The 14363-nt window shown below is 44.1% G+C and overlaps 1 protein-coding gene across 1 annotated transcript; it reads right to left on the reverse strand.

The window, feature by feature from the left end:
• Positions 1-2190: 2190 nt before the first annotated feature.
• OTOR (otoraplin) lies at positions 2191-6543 on the reverse strand. The gene is made up of 4 exons (XM_035005651.1): positions 6279-6543; positions 5242-5381; positions 4224-4334; positions 2191-3384 (listed from the first exon to the last, which is right to left on the reverse strand). Exons 1-4 carry the CDS (start codon positions 6481-6483, stop codon positions 3361-3363), a joined length of 480 nt encoding a protein of 159 aa, XP_034861542.1. The 5' UTR covers positions 6484-6543; the 3' UTR covers positions 2191-3360.
• Positions 6544-14363: the final 7820 nt, after the last annotated feature.

The following is a 14363-nucleotide window of genomic DNA, read 5'->3' on the forward strand; positions in this document are numbered from 1 at the left end:
TTCATTCTCTTATATGGCTGAGGAATATTCCATTGTATATACACAAGGGATGGTGAAATCCTTAGTTTTCTCCCAAAAGGAAACAGTACAGCTACATGGAAATATTTAAACACTATACACACACACACACACACACACAGCCTCAACTTGGGAGTATAGAGGAAACCTACAAGTTGGAGTTCCCTCAGGGATCCCTAGGCCCAGTTGTTTGTTTTTTTGTTTTTTTTTTTAATTTTATTTGTTTATTCATGAGAGACAGAGAGAGAGAAGCAGAGGGAGAAGCAAAGGGAGAAGCAGGCTCCCAAGGAGCAGGGAGCCCGATGCGGGACTCGATCCCAGGACTCTGGGATCATGACCTGAGCCGAAGGCAGATGCTTAACCATCTGAGCCACCCAGGCACCCTGGTTTTTTGTTTTCTTTAATGTCTGTTGGGGGAGGTCATGGAGAGGACGTGGCCACCAGTTGACCCTCGAGCTGGACAGGAATGGTCAGTCGAGGCTCCTCACTCATCTTGCAGCTGCCCACAAGCCTTGCGTGTTAAGTCCCTTGCTTCAGGAAATTGCCACCTGCCCATCTGGAGTGGTCTTCCTCTTTCCCAGTCTCCCCAGGCCAGGGCCTGGTCTCAGACTTCTCAGGAGCTCTCAAGGTTGCAAAGCAACAACGTCAGGGACTGAGAATCTCTTAGAGGTAGAAGATACCCTTGCTCGTAGTGGGAAGGAAGGAAGATTCCCCAAGTGGCCTCATTGCCCCCCAGACTCTCACTTCTCCACCCTATGGCCCCCTTTTCTGGAAGGTAGAGTTCTATAGACACCAAGCCGGTGCCCACAACACGGGGGGATACTGGTTTCAGAATGTGGAAATCCTGCCCTTTCAACCTTGGCAAAGCTGCTTCATCTCCCAGGTGCTCTCACTTTTTTCACTTATTTCTTTCTGTGTCAGAGGAAAGGAGAGAACTAAAATGAGTGTTTCTCATAACCTTTAATGTCCAAGGGGTTCAGAACACGCTACCCCAAAAGATGCTGCTTCGGCATATTGATCATTTTGAGCTGAAGGGGGGAGAGAAAGCGCAGATGCAGGAAGGGCTCTCTGACCTCCCTGCTTTCTACCTAAAAACAGGCCGTAAAATTTCCCACGAGGAAGGTGCTCTCGGTGCGCCGGGAAGAGGACGCTTTTATGGCCAGGCCCTGGGAGTCGGCGCTGGAAGGGACCCGGGCAAACAAGCTGCTGCAATCACCCCTATCTTCCACGGCTCTCCGTGTGCGTTTCCTGGTCACTGTCCCACGATTTACTGCCCCGCGCCCAAGCCACTTTATCTTGTCACGTCCCACATTTTATTGCTCATTGTCGAAAAAGGTATATAAGTACATGGCTCTAGTGGCTTCTCTGGGTCTTCATTTTCCTTTTGAAGATTCCCATCACCACGTAAAAATATGAAATTAAACACACCCGCTTCTCTCCTGGTGATCTGTCTATGTCAGTTTAATTCTTAGGCCCAGCCAGAGACCCGAGGAGGGTAGAAGGAGGTTTCTCTTTCCCTCCAATGCATCCATGAACCTCGAATCTGGGGGTCTTGTGAAAATGCAGATTGTGATTCAGAAAGTCTGCGGTGGGCCCTGGGGTTCTGCCTTCTTAACCCATACCCAACTGAGGCCCACGCTGCCCCCGGGCCAGGGATGGCCTTTGCCTACTGAAAGGCTAGCTCCCTGCAGGTGCTTTCATTCTGTTGATGCGGCTAGGCCCCCAGAAGATGGAAACCAATCAGTGACCCCAAAAGCCCGGATGAGATTGGTTCTGGTGAAGGGAAGGCAGGTGTGGCCAGGAGGGACCGCAGCCTGAAGCCCCATGCTTGGGGAGGAAGGCTGGAAGCATGAGGCCAGACAGATGGGGGCTTTGGCAGTAGGAGAGTGTCATGGGGATGCTGGGTATCTTGAGGGATAATGGGGTACCTGGAATGGGGGAGCCAGCAAGTGAGAGGCAGAGAGAAACAGAGGATAAATGCCTCTTACCTTAAATTGTGTTGACCACCCTAGATTGGCCTGAAACATTTTATGGAATGCAGTAAGTGGGTTTGGGTTTGGGGGGCTTTTGGGGGGTACCATTTCACATGATGGAACCCCATGGGAATTTGGCAAAAATATATTCACCCCAAATCACAATGGACACAGCTGGAAAAATGACCCTGGGGTCCCCATCTCTGACTTATCGTAAATGCCCTCCTCTTCATGCCGGTGGGATGAACAGACCACAGGAAACTGAGGAACCAACCCCATTTCCAAGTGCTTTCCAGACTTTCGATGACCCCAGTTGAAAAATGTTTTAAAACAATTTTTAATTCAGAAATTGTCAAAGTACAGGCATTTTAACTGCATGTAAACAAAGACTCATGACTACATAAAAAGAATTATACTAGGAATACACAATCAAAGCAAATTTCCAATCAAATGTAGAGACACTTGTATATCCTTTGGGACCACCAATCCCCTCACCAGATTTATTCACACATCATCCTTGGCTGGGGGACTTTGCACAGGAAGAGGAAATTCAAAGTTGAAAGAGAAGTCGAGAAATAACCCACAGACTTTTTCCCCCTGTCTTTTGACTTGAAGCTCAAATGTTTGCAGTGACAGCACATATGATGGGGAAACTATCCCATTACAAATATTTCATAAGCTGCTCCACCCTTATTACATACACACACACTTACTTAAAATTTGGGGAGCGATAAATTGATCACTAGAAGATAAAATTCCATTGAAATAATTTGTGATTTTTTTTTTAAGAGAAAGAGGTATAGTCCAAATATCTCTAAGCCCAAACAGCTCGTCCACTCCCACCAGCTTCACATCCCAAAGGCAACCAATATTAAAAGTAACAACAATCCTTGAATACTCCTTGGGGATATAGCCCCTTTAGGTATATTATAACACTCCAAATGGCCAGTGAGACAAATAATTAGAAAACAGCATATCCAAAGGGAAGATCTGTGACCTACCAAGTTTGTATAAGAAGCCAAAGAGCTGGTAAGAATTACAATTTAAAAATAATAAAAATGAGCCATTCTCTGTATACATTCTTGTGTAAGAGAGGATTCTCTAGGCTGAAATAGAATTTCTGCTTTCAATTCTCCCTCTTGAGCCAAACGTCGCCCTGCCCCCCCAGGTGGTGGGAAGACCAGGCCAGCAGAAAACTGAATGGAAACCCCTCCTTCATGTGCCACCTCTGGCCACCAAGGCCCAGCCCTCCTGTAAGGATAACAAAGCCTTGAAACAAAAGTCAGGAATTAGGGACACGTATTTTTTTCTTATTTCGCTTCTCCTAGTTTTTAGTGTTTCCTTTTTACTTGCAGGTTTGTCTAATTTCTTACTCACAGAAGAAGTCAATATCCTAGAGAAAAAAAAAAAAAAGATTGAACTGAGCACACAAGGGCCAGAAAACAAATATAGTTTCTTTATTTAAAAATTATAGGTCATCAAAGGGAAATCTAGATTTAAAATAAGGTTGAACCCCAAAGAGTATGACATAATTATCACTTTAAGTCAAAAACTACTTAAAATGAAGGTTCTCAAATACACTTTTAATTGGTGGTTATTTGACACATTCAAGCTCAGTGCTCAGAAGCGATGACAAGCAAGTCCCGTTTGTGTGGGTTGGGCAATGTTTTGAAGTTATTTCACGTAGCAATTAGCTCCAGGAGAATCTCTTCAAAACAACCACCCTGCCAAGTAGCTCAAAGGGAATCTTTTATGTCTCTTCTGGGGCTTGCAAGACCCCAGGGCACTGGAAAGAATATAATTTCTTTTTCAAACATAAGTAGAATCTATCTACCACAGAAATAAGGCATCCAAAGATTTTTTTTTCCAGTGTTTTGATTTGATTAAATACAGGTGCTGATTTTTTCCCAGCCCAAGTGTTTTAGTAAATAAATGTAACCATCAGTTAAGAGTCCATGAGTACTATATTCATTTCTTTCTTTGTGACATGGACTCCTTTCTAGGATAACTTGTATCTAAAAACAAAAGGGGGTGGGTGGGGAAAGTTCGGTAACCTTTCAACATTGAGAGTAGGTGTAAATGCTCTCGCAAACCTCCCTGTCTCGGGGAAGCCTCCGCTACAAGTAGGGGGGTTTGCTCCGGTCGTCTTGTAAGTGACACGATGCATCTTTAACACCTGCCTGCATCAGCCCAGGATCTGGGTCCTTCTCCGGCCCGCTCTGAGACACTTACCGTGGTGGGGACTTCCTTGGTGGCTTCTTGGTACACCTGTTGTTCCTCGACCAAGCTGCTGGGGAAATAGCCCAGGGTGCCCATCTCGTCCTCACGGTCATCTCCATAGACCTGAGTGCCCAGAAGAGTAACAGTCAGGGGGCTGCGGCTGGGAGTCCACTTCTAGAAAACCCCTGGCATCACATTTGCTGTGAATGAGAATTACAGAATTGCAATGACTCCATTTTCCCCTCTGGGTTCCGGGGGCCTCAGATCCAACTTTGAAGCTCACTCACAGCAACTGAGTTAACCCACAGAAAGTGTGTCTCTGTTCTCCTGTGGCCGGGTCTTCCCGGTCTCACTGAGCATTTCTTTATTTTATGCAATCTTGTGAGCCGCCCAAAATCTTTTTGGAACCCATAAACAAAGTCGGTGCGTTTCTAAAAAACTAAATAGATACTTTTATTTTAAAGAACTGGCCCTTCTTGGTTGTTAAATATTCGAGTGCACAGATACTTGAGTGAATTTAGGATTTAATTCTTCATTCCTTGAGAAGGTGTCTGTGGGGCTGCAGATGACGACAGCAAATCAGCCCTGCTTCATCCCTCCCTAGGGCCCACCCCTGCGGGTTTTCAATGAAGAAAGCAGATTCTCTGCAACTGAAGAGGGTGTTGATTTCCTTTAAAATATTGAAGCGGAGCCTGACTGCCAACACGCATGCCTTTTCCTTGGCAAATCCGTTCAAACATTTTTGAGTAAGTTTCAAACTCTTTAAGATGTTCAAGCCCCCCACGTGGTTGACTAGTTCTTGCCAACACATCACATAAACCTACATGTGGTTTTGTTATGAAATTTTCTTTGTTTCTTCAAAATGCCACAAAAGCAAATGCATGTGATTTTCTGCACTTGCATCTAAACCTCTCCATTATTCTTGAGAGCTCGTTTCAAACACTAAAATGTACTGGAGGTAGGTCAGAAAGAAAAAATTAAGAGCAACCTATGTCAAGATGTGTGTATATTTGCAAGGATCTCATCTTACACTGCCAGCCCAAAATTCTCCAGCTCCGTTTTCTTGTACCAACTTTGAGTAAACGTAAATCTGCTGTCCTTTTTTAACATTAATGAACCTACAGTCCGGGGCATTGTAATCTTCTTGAGCTCTGGAGAGAGAAATAGTATCTGGAAGAAAAGAAACATTGAAATGACTACATTATTTAGTCTCCTGGATTTTCTAACAGTAAAAAGGCCAAACATATCAGAAATAGGAAATCAGAGAGACTAATAACTCCCAGTTTACAGCTCCTGAATGTTCAGTTCAAGACGAGTAATTATAGCCAAGGTATGAAAGCTGAAAATCTCAACCAAGTGAATTCTCGGTAGTTAAGACACCGAATGTACAGACCAAGCAGTGCTAGCGACATACTCATTAGAGAAGATTCACTTAAAGCCCAATTAGATAGTTGCTGTTAGTGGATTTTTTTTTCTTTTCCTTTTCCTTTTCCTTTTCCTCTTTCTTCTTTCTTTCTTTCTTTCTTTTTCTTTCTTTCTTTCTTTCTTTCTTTCTTTCTTTCTTTTTTCTTTCTTTCTTTCTTTCTTTCTTTCTTTCCTTTCTTTCTCTCTCTCTCTCTCTCTCTCTCTCTTTCTTTCTTTCTTCTTTCTTTCTTTCACAGAGTGAGAGCACAAGCAGGGGGAGCGGCAGGCAGAGGGAGAAGCAGGCTCCCCGCTGAGCAGGGAGCCAGACGTCCGGCTCGATCCCAGGACTCTGGGATCACGACCCGAGCCGAAGGCAGCTGCTCAACTGACTGATCCACCCAGGAGCCCCATTTTTTTTCAATTATATAATAGAAAGATAATGAAAGGCATAAAAAGGGGCTCCTGGGTGGCTCAGTTGGTTAAGCAACTGCCTTCCGCTCAGGTCATGATCCTGGAGTCACAGGATCAAATCCCGCATCAGGCTCCCTGCTCGGCAGGGAGTCTGTTTCTCCCTCTGACCCTCCCCGCTCTCATGCTCTCTCTCTCTCTCAAATAAATAAATAAAATCTTAGAAAAAAAAAAAGGCATAAAAAATGTCCTTACACATGCACTCGTCATCTGCACAGAGCTTCCTGGAAGCCAGTCTGTCCATAAATATTCCGTGCACGGCACATATGGCTAAAAGACCTGGGAGGGAAAGTATTAATAGTCTGGCCATCTTCCTTTTTTTGCTGTTTTGCTGTCGTCCTTTAACTGGAAGTGGGAACTGACTGCAGTGGTTCCTGTCTTTATAGTGGGAGCCAGACATCTGGGTGAGTCCCCCCAGCCAATGGGAAGGTGCCCACCGTTCCTTCCTCTGCTTTCCTAACAGCTCCTGAGCTCCAGGGGCTAATTTGCATCTGGTTTTCCAAAGAGACTCAAACTCGATGTCTTCTTTTATATATATACACAAATGATATCCAAACGGTCCACCATTGGTAAAACTACTTTAGCCGTGGTACACTGAACTAGTAGGGCATTGTGGAAAGAACTAGAATTTTAAATCATTTGAAACAGTTTTTTGGCTCCATTTTCCTATTCTTTCCACTTAGGAGCAGAGATGTACTGACTACAGGAATCTGCTGAAAATGTAGATCTATATCCTTAGAACACATAATGTTCCTTGAAACAAATCCAATTAATAAACATGTGGATTTATAGAATACATAAATCAAGGATGCTTAAGTTTACAAATCATCCATGATAAGATTTTCGGGAGTCGTGTCTGTCCTGAGGCAGACATAGTTTGTAACACATGAGCTGTTACCAGATCTAGACTGTTTCAATGCAGAAAGGGGGACATAGGTGAGTTGGAAAGAATGGAACAATCTTTTTTTCCTCTCTGGGACTTTTGAAATTCAGTCTCAAAATGCTCCTGGAGGGGGACAGGAGAAAGCTAGAGGTTCCTGTTACCGTCCTTCTCCCTGCTTCTGGGAGTCTTTCCCACGGAAAGAGGAGTACTGCTAGAAATCACCAAAGTTGAAGTGCCAATATGCAGCTCCATCTATTCAACAAATATTTACTGAGCACCTACTGTGTGCCAGGCACTGTTCCAGGCACAAGGGATACAGCAGTGAATAAAAAAAATTCCCTGGCCCCAAGGATTTACTTTCTATGAGGAGAGACAAGACAATAGGTTGCTGCTTTTTCTAGTGTTTGGGGCTGGTATCTCTTTCATAAAATTCACACCGCCGCCCCCCCCCCCCACTGTTTCTAGAATAGAGGTGCCTGTCCGGATGCCCTGTCCGACTTGACTGATGATGAGATTTCAGAGCAGAACCTCCTCCTCCCTCCCTCCAACAGGCAGTCACCTCACAAGATGAGGGACAAGCATTCAACTTAACAAAATAATTTTGTACAAAACTGGGGATAAACTGGCAAAGCAAAATATACTTATAGTATTATTTTTAAAAAAGGTTTTATTTGGGGGTGGAGTGTGTTATTTTCAGAGGACAATATTTTAAAGAGCTGGCCCAGATGTGGAAGCTTCTTTAATTCAATATCTCCATTATAGATAAAGAAACTACAGCCCCTACAGTCCAGCAAAGGCCAGAACCACCTTTTTTTTTTTTTTTAAGATTTTATTTATCTGAGAGAGAGAGAATGAGAGACAGAGAGCATGAGAGGGAGGACGGTCAGAGGGAGAAGCAGACTCCCTGCCGAGCAGGGAGCCCGATGTGGGACTCGATCCCGGGACTCCAGGATCATGACCTGAGCCGAAGGCAGTCGCTTAACCAACTGAGCCACCCAGGCGCCCCCCACCTTTTTTTTTTTTAAGGTTTTTTTAATTTATTCATTTGAGGGAGAGAGAGGCAGAGAGAGCACAAGAAGGGAGAGAGGCAGAGAGAGAGGGAGAAGCAGGCTCCCCACGGAGCAAGGGAGTCGATGCGGGACTCCATCCCAGGACCCTGAGATCTTGACCTGAGCCAAAGGCAGACGCCCAACCGACTGAGCCACCCAGCTGCCCCAGAATTGAGATTTTAAATTCCTCATTTCCTGTTTCACTTCAAGGAAAATATGAATTGGAAATCATTTCCGAAAGCAGGCTGCCAGTGCATTTTTCCTTCCTTATAATCTAGGGGTCTCTTGGGTCTCTGGGAAAACTAAAGCATTGATTAAATCTTAATCCTGATCAGGCAGCTCTTTTACAGACTGTGATGGTCTCAAGCCAGCCCTCAACACAGGAGAGCTAAAAGACAATTGCCACTTAAGAGGCACTTAACAGAAACGGGGATTGCAACACCATCCAAGCCCCCCCTTCCCCTGGAGCAGAGTGAAATGTGGAATAAAGCCACAACCGAGCCATCACAACAACTTAGCAAGCTAAGGCCGGTGCTCACACCAAGCCATTATTGGCTATTGGAAGGTGGAGAAGTAAAGAAAAGAGATGTCAAGCCATCTGAGTGCGTCCCCGGGCAGGCCTGGGATGTCCTAGCATTCTGCAGTGGGCGGAGACAGGATGGAAACTAACATTTTGCTTGCAGATTGGAACTTAAACTTATTATTACTCAGCGAGCAGTTGTCCCTGGAGGCAGGCTCCAGACCTGTGGATACTGGGGGTCCGGAGAAGGGCTCTGTCCTGAGCAGGCTCACCTCCTTCAATCTGGATTTTCAGGTGTATTCTCTGCGCCTTTAATCTCCAAATGACATTTTTCTGGTTTTGTTCCTAAATTAGTTCTCGATCTGCAGTTCTTAAAATGGAGGCCGTGGCTCCTTTAAGTTGTAAAAATAGGCTTGGGCAGTGGATGGGGTAGAAGCAGCCTCCTTGCTGTGACCTACAAGGCCCTGCATGATCTGGCCCCTCTGCCCCTCTGAAGTCACCTCCTGTCACTCTCTCCCTCACTCACTCTGCACCTGCCATACCAGCTGATCTGTCTTATGAAACTGTGAGGCTCATTTCTACTTCAGGCCCTCTGGAGCTGATTGCTGGGGAAGCTTTAGTTCCATAGACTGGCCCTCTGGTCTCTGGACAAGATGTCTCCCCAGACAGACAGAAAACTGGTTTCACAAAGTCATTCTTGCACTCCTCCAACTCAATCCATCCATTGTGTGTTCGTGGTACACTGCCTCATCACTTATCACTACCCGACAGGCCTTCTTTATTTACGTGGTGGCGATTTGTCCCCAGACACCACAATGAAAGCTCCAGGAGGTGGGGACCTTGTCAATCTTGCCCTTTGCTCTATCGTTAGCACCCAGAAAAATGGGTATTTGGGGCGCCTGGGTGGCTTAGTCGTTAAGCGTCTGCCTTCTTGCTCGGGTCATGATCCTGGGGTCCTGGGATGGAGCCCCGCATTGGGCTCCCTGCTCCACGGGAAGCCTGCTTCTCCCTCTCCCACTCCCCCTGTTTCAGTTCCCTCTCTCGCTGTCTCTTTCTTTGGCAAATAAATAAAATCTTAAAAAAAAAAAAAAAAGGAAAAATGAGTATTCATTGAATGAATGCATGGCCTCCCTGAAGTTGTATGCTTAGGTGTATATATGCACATTTTTGTTTTAATTTTGTTTTTCCTGGGGAAAGCCCTTAGGTTTTATCAAGTTTCAAAAGAGGTTCATAACACCCCAAAATCAAGACTCACTGACTAAGTTATCAGGGCAAAGACTCCGGGGTTTTGCCACCAAAGCATGGTCCCCAGATCAGCACATTCAGCATCACTTTATAAAGTCTCTCAAACCCCACCCCTCAGGGCGCCCAGGTGGCTCAGTTGGTTAGGCGACTGCCTTCAGCTCGGGTCACGATCCTGGAGTCCCAGGATGGAGTCTGCATTGGGCTCCCTGCTCAGCAGGGAGTCTGCTTCTCCCTCTCACCCTCCCACCTCTCATGCTCTCTCTCTCTCTATTTTCTCTCTCTCAAATGGATAAATAAAATCTTAAGAAAAAAAAAAAAAAACCCACCCCTCTCCTCCAGGCCTGCTAGATCAGTTTAATAAGCTACAAAAGTGATTTGGAAGAACATGAAATTTTGAGAAGTACTGCTCAAGGGCAAATCAATTACAGCACAAATTTTAAGCCAGGGCTTCACATTCTGCATTAGATCTTTACTGGATACAATATTTCCAAGGACAAAATGCTTGCTAAATACCCACACAGAAAATACTTTACACCTTAAAGTTCAAAAGCTCAAAAGGGAGATGTGATGCAATGCTTTTCTTTAAAAAAAAAAAAAAAGATTATTTATTTGAGAGAGAGAGAGAAAGAGTGTGAGAAGGAGGGAGAGGGAGAGAAAATCTAAAACAGACTCTGTGCAGAGCACAGAGCTCGACATGGGGCTCGATCCCACAACCACAAGATAGTGATCTGAGCCGAAACCAAGAGTCAGACATTTAACCAACTGAACCACCCAGGTGCCCCACAGCACTTTGCATTTTTACACCATCTTCTTCTTATCAATATGCTGCCTTGGAAAAATACAATTTGAACTAAAGATCTAATCATTATAACCTATTTCAAAGGGTAGAAATCTGCTTTGTTAGTTCTTTTTTTTTTTAATTTTTTTATTTATTCGACAGAAGAGAGAGAGCACAAGCAGGGGTAGCAGCAGGCAGAGGGAAAGGGAGACGCAGTCTCCCCGCTGAGCAGGGAGCCCGATGTGGGACTCGAACCCAGGACCCTGGGATCATGATCTGAGCTGAAGGCAGATGCTTAACCATCTGAGCCATCCAGGCGCCCCTGCTTTGTTAGTTCTTAACTCACATTGGAATCACTCAGGGAACTTAAATATATTGCTGATTGGGTTTCACGCCTAGAGATTGGGATTTAATTGATATGGGGTGTAGGTTAGGCACGGGCATTTGGAAATGTTTCCCAGATGATTCGAATCCGCAGCAGAAGTTAAACTTGAAGTTGAGAACCACCACATTATATGAGTGCAACATCTACTTCCTCCAAAACTGGCAACTCCCACAGATGGGCCCAAGATCCCAGCATGATCAAATCATTTTCGAAAGGTAGTTAGCTCCCTTTTTCTTCCCCCTCTTCCCTCTTGAAGCCTTGCTTCCCAGAGTTTGATTACATTCCAGGAGATTTAAGCAGTAAGTAAATGCATTGATCACTGGGAGCGGAGGAGTTACAAAGAAGAAAAGAAGGGCTGGGATGCCTGGGTGGCTCAGTTGGTTAAGCGTCTGCCTTTGGCTCAGGTCGTGATCCCGGGGGCCTGGGATCGAGTCCCGCATTGGGCTCCTGCTCAGCGGGGAGCCTGCTTCTCCCTCTCCCTGCTGCTTGTGCACACGGACTTGCTCTCTCTTTAAGATAAATAAAATCTTAAAAAACACAAGGAAAGGGGGAAGCCCAGAATAAACTCAGGGTTGTCGGATTGCAATTAGAGATACTGCTGTAAATTCCTTTTTCATATAACTGTATAGATAACAGCCACAAATACAGACATACGGTATCTCTGTATACCATTAAGAAAGGTAAGGACAGGCTGAGGAATGCACAGGACACTGAAGAGACAACCACATGTGGCATGATCCCAGATTGGAATTCTTGGGCATTTTAGGGACATCAGCAAAATGTGAATCAGACTGGATACTGGATTAATGTTATTTCCTGATTCTGCTGGTCACATGGCAGTTATGTAGCAGAGTGGTCTTGTACTTAGGAAATACACACTGAAGTATTAAGGGGTAATAAAGGGTCAAGGTGGCACGACTCCTGGATGCTTCAGCATGGGAGCTGTGTACTATTTCTGTATTTTTTATATAAATTGGAAATTTTATCAAAATAAAAAAGCTTTCAGAAGTAATCACATGTTCATAAGCTCTTTATTTCTAACAGCCCCAAATTAAAAAGAACCCAAATGCCCATCCACTGTTAGAACTGCTAATGCATTCAATAGAGATGACCTTCAAAAGCATGCTAATGATTTTTTTTTTAATTTTAAAGTAACCGCTACACCCAACGTGGGGCTCGAACCCACAACCCTGAAATCAAGAGTTGCATGCTCCACCGACTGAGCCAGCCAGGTGGCCCCAAAAGTATTCTGGACTGGGGACAATTATAGTGCTAGAAAGCAGACCATTGGTTGCCTAGAGTCAGGGGTGGGGAATGGATTAACTGCAAAGGGGCAAAGGGAGTCTTTGTTTTTGAGGGGTGATGGAAGGCTCTGTATCTTGATTATGGTTATTACACAACCGTATACAATTGTCAAAACCCATCAAATTGGGTCACTCACCAAACTCATTAAAAATGGGTGAATTTTATTGCATGTAAATAATTTTTAAAAATCTGAAATAAAATCTTAAAAAAAGGGGGGGTTGCCTGGGTGCTCAGTCGTTAAACATCTACCTTCGGCTCAGGTCATGATCCCAGGGTCCTGAACTCTAGCCCCACATCGGGCTCCCTGCTCAGCAGGGAGCCTGCTTCTCCCTCTCCCACTCCCCCTGCTTGTGTTCCCTCTGTTTCTGTCAAATAAATAAAATCTAAAAAAAAGAATAAAAATTAAAATAAAATCTGAGTTCCCCATTTCAGAATTTAAGCAAGTCCTTAAAAAGGCCTACATAGTCCCATCTTACTCTCCCCTCCCTCCCTCCCTCTCGCCCCACTCCAGCTACACAGCCCTTTCTACTTCCTCTCATACAGACCCTCAAAGCAGGGATGTCTGTGAAACCCTTTTCTCAGAAAAGGTAAGGACAGTCACTGAGAGGAAGGGGTTAGAAAATGTAATAGCAACTGGCATTGCTCTAACATCTCAAGAGTATGGTCCTTTTTCTAGTAATTCATTCTTAATACATTTTACAAGAGTACATAAACTTGAAAACTAAGTTAAGTTATTCAAGTAAGTCAGACTCTAGGGGCACCTGGGTGGCTCAGTCAGTTAAGCGTCTGCCTTTGGCTCAGCTCATGATCTCAGTGACCTAGGATCCAGCCCTGTGTCAGGCTCCCTGCTCAGCGAGGAGTCTGCTTCTCCCTCTCCCTTTGCACCTCCCTCCACTTGTGCTCTCTCTCAAATAAATAAAATCTTTTAAAAAAAAGAGAGATTCTAAATGTGGCAGCTTTAGGAATAAAAATTATTTTGCTTTTTCCTCATGTGTACATAAGAGTGACCTGACAAAAATCTACATAAGTCTAAAAAGTAGTCTTCCCATTAAGTATACAATAAAAATTCAAACTTTTGTTCAAGGAAATATTCAAAGAAAAACATGAAAAAATGATCAAGTGTCACTTTAATGTGTGCTGTAGGTGCAAAAAATTGTCCACTTCTACAGATGCCCATGGTTTTACTAGCAGGGGACTGAATCACAGCCTCAGGTATAAATCAAAAGCTAAAGAAAACGAGCTTTGGTGTTTAAGAATTAAACATAGGTGTTTGAGAATTACAAAGACATATCAAGGTTAGAATTGGCAATTCTTCACAAGTCAGCCTATTTATCTTAAAAAATTTTTTAGATTGTAAATTCTTTCCCTTGGAGGGAAACCTTCCTAAAGAAAAGGTTAGGTTATTAGACAAGCAGGTATTCCTTAGGAAAAATCCTGCATCAAGAGGATAAGAGCATGAAATACGAAGTTGAAAGACAGCATTCCCTTTCCTTGTTTTCCCAGAAAACATAAGTTACTCCGAAATGGCCTTTATCCAATTAAATGCTGAATGAAAAGCTTTGTGAAATGCCTACTACCACCAAGAAATGATGCTCACTTATTTGAAGAACACAAAGTTCAAATTTGGTTCCTGTCCAGGTCTCATTTTCTTCTAACACTTAGGGCAATTATTTTTACCATTAATGCAACATACACACAGAACTCCAGGATTGGCAGTCCATATGAATAAAAAAAAACTACAAGAAGTCTAATCAAGGACTTGATCTAATTCTCCTTTTGTTAAAATGATTCAATGGTGGCGTCTGAGTGGCTCAGTCGGGTAGGTGGCTGACTTAGGCTCAGGTCATGAGCTCAGGGTCCTGGGATCGAGTTCTGCGTCCCTGCCTCGGGCTCCGTACTCAGCGGGGAGTCTGCTTGAGGAATCTCTCCCCCTCTATCTCTGCCCCTCCCCCTGCTCATGTTCTCGCTCAAATAAATAAATAAAATATTAAAAAAAAGATTCAATGTTTCTCTGCCATTAGCTGCTCCAAAATAATACTAGGAAAGCATCCTATTACAGTTTTATATACCTTAAGAGGTGCTCTAGACTAGCATAAACATTTGATGACAGGACAA

The sequence above is a fragment of the Mirounga leonina genome, unplaced genomic scaffold (assembly GCF_011800145.1).
Source record: "Mirounga leonina isolate KUSES-001 unplaced genomic scaffold, KU_Mleo_1.0 Mir_150, whole genome shotgun sequence".
NCBI lineage: Eukaryota > Metazoa > Chordata > Mammalia > Carnivora > Phocidae > Mirounga > Mirounga leonina.

Bases quoted from the DNA above. Each gene is read 5' to 3' on its own strand.
- OTOR (XM_035005651.1), bottom strand. From the start codon at position 6,483: ATGTCTGGCTCCCACTATAAAGACAGGAACCACTGCAGTCAGTTCCCA. The intron at 5,382-6,278 runs GTAAGGACATTT...CTTTTCTTCCAG, and splicing joins TGCAGATGACGAGTGCATGT to ATACTATTTCTCTCTCCAGA. The intron at 4,335-5,241 runs GTAAGATGAGAT...CTGGGCACTCAG, and splicing joins GAGAATTTTGGGCTGGCAGT to GTCTATGGAGATGACCGTGA.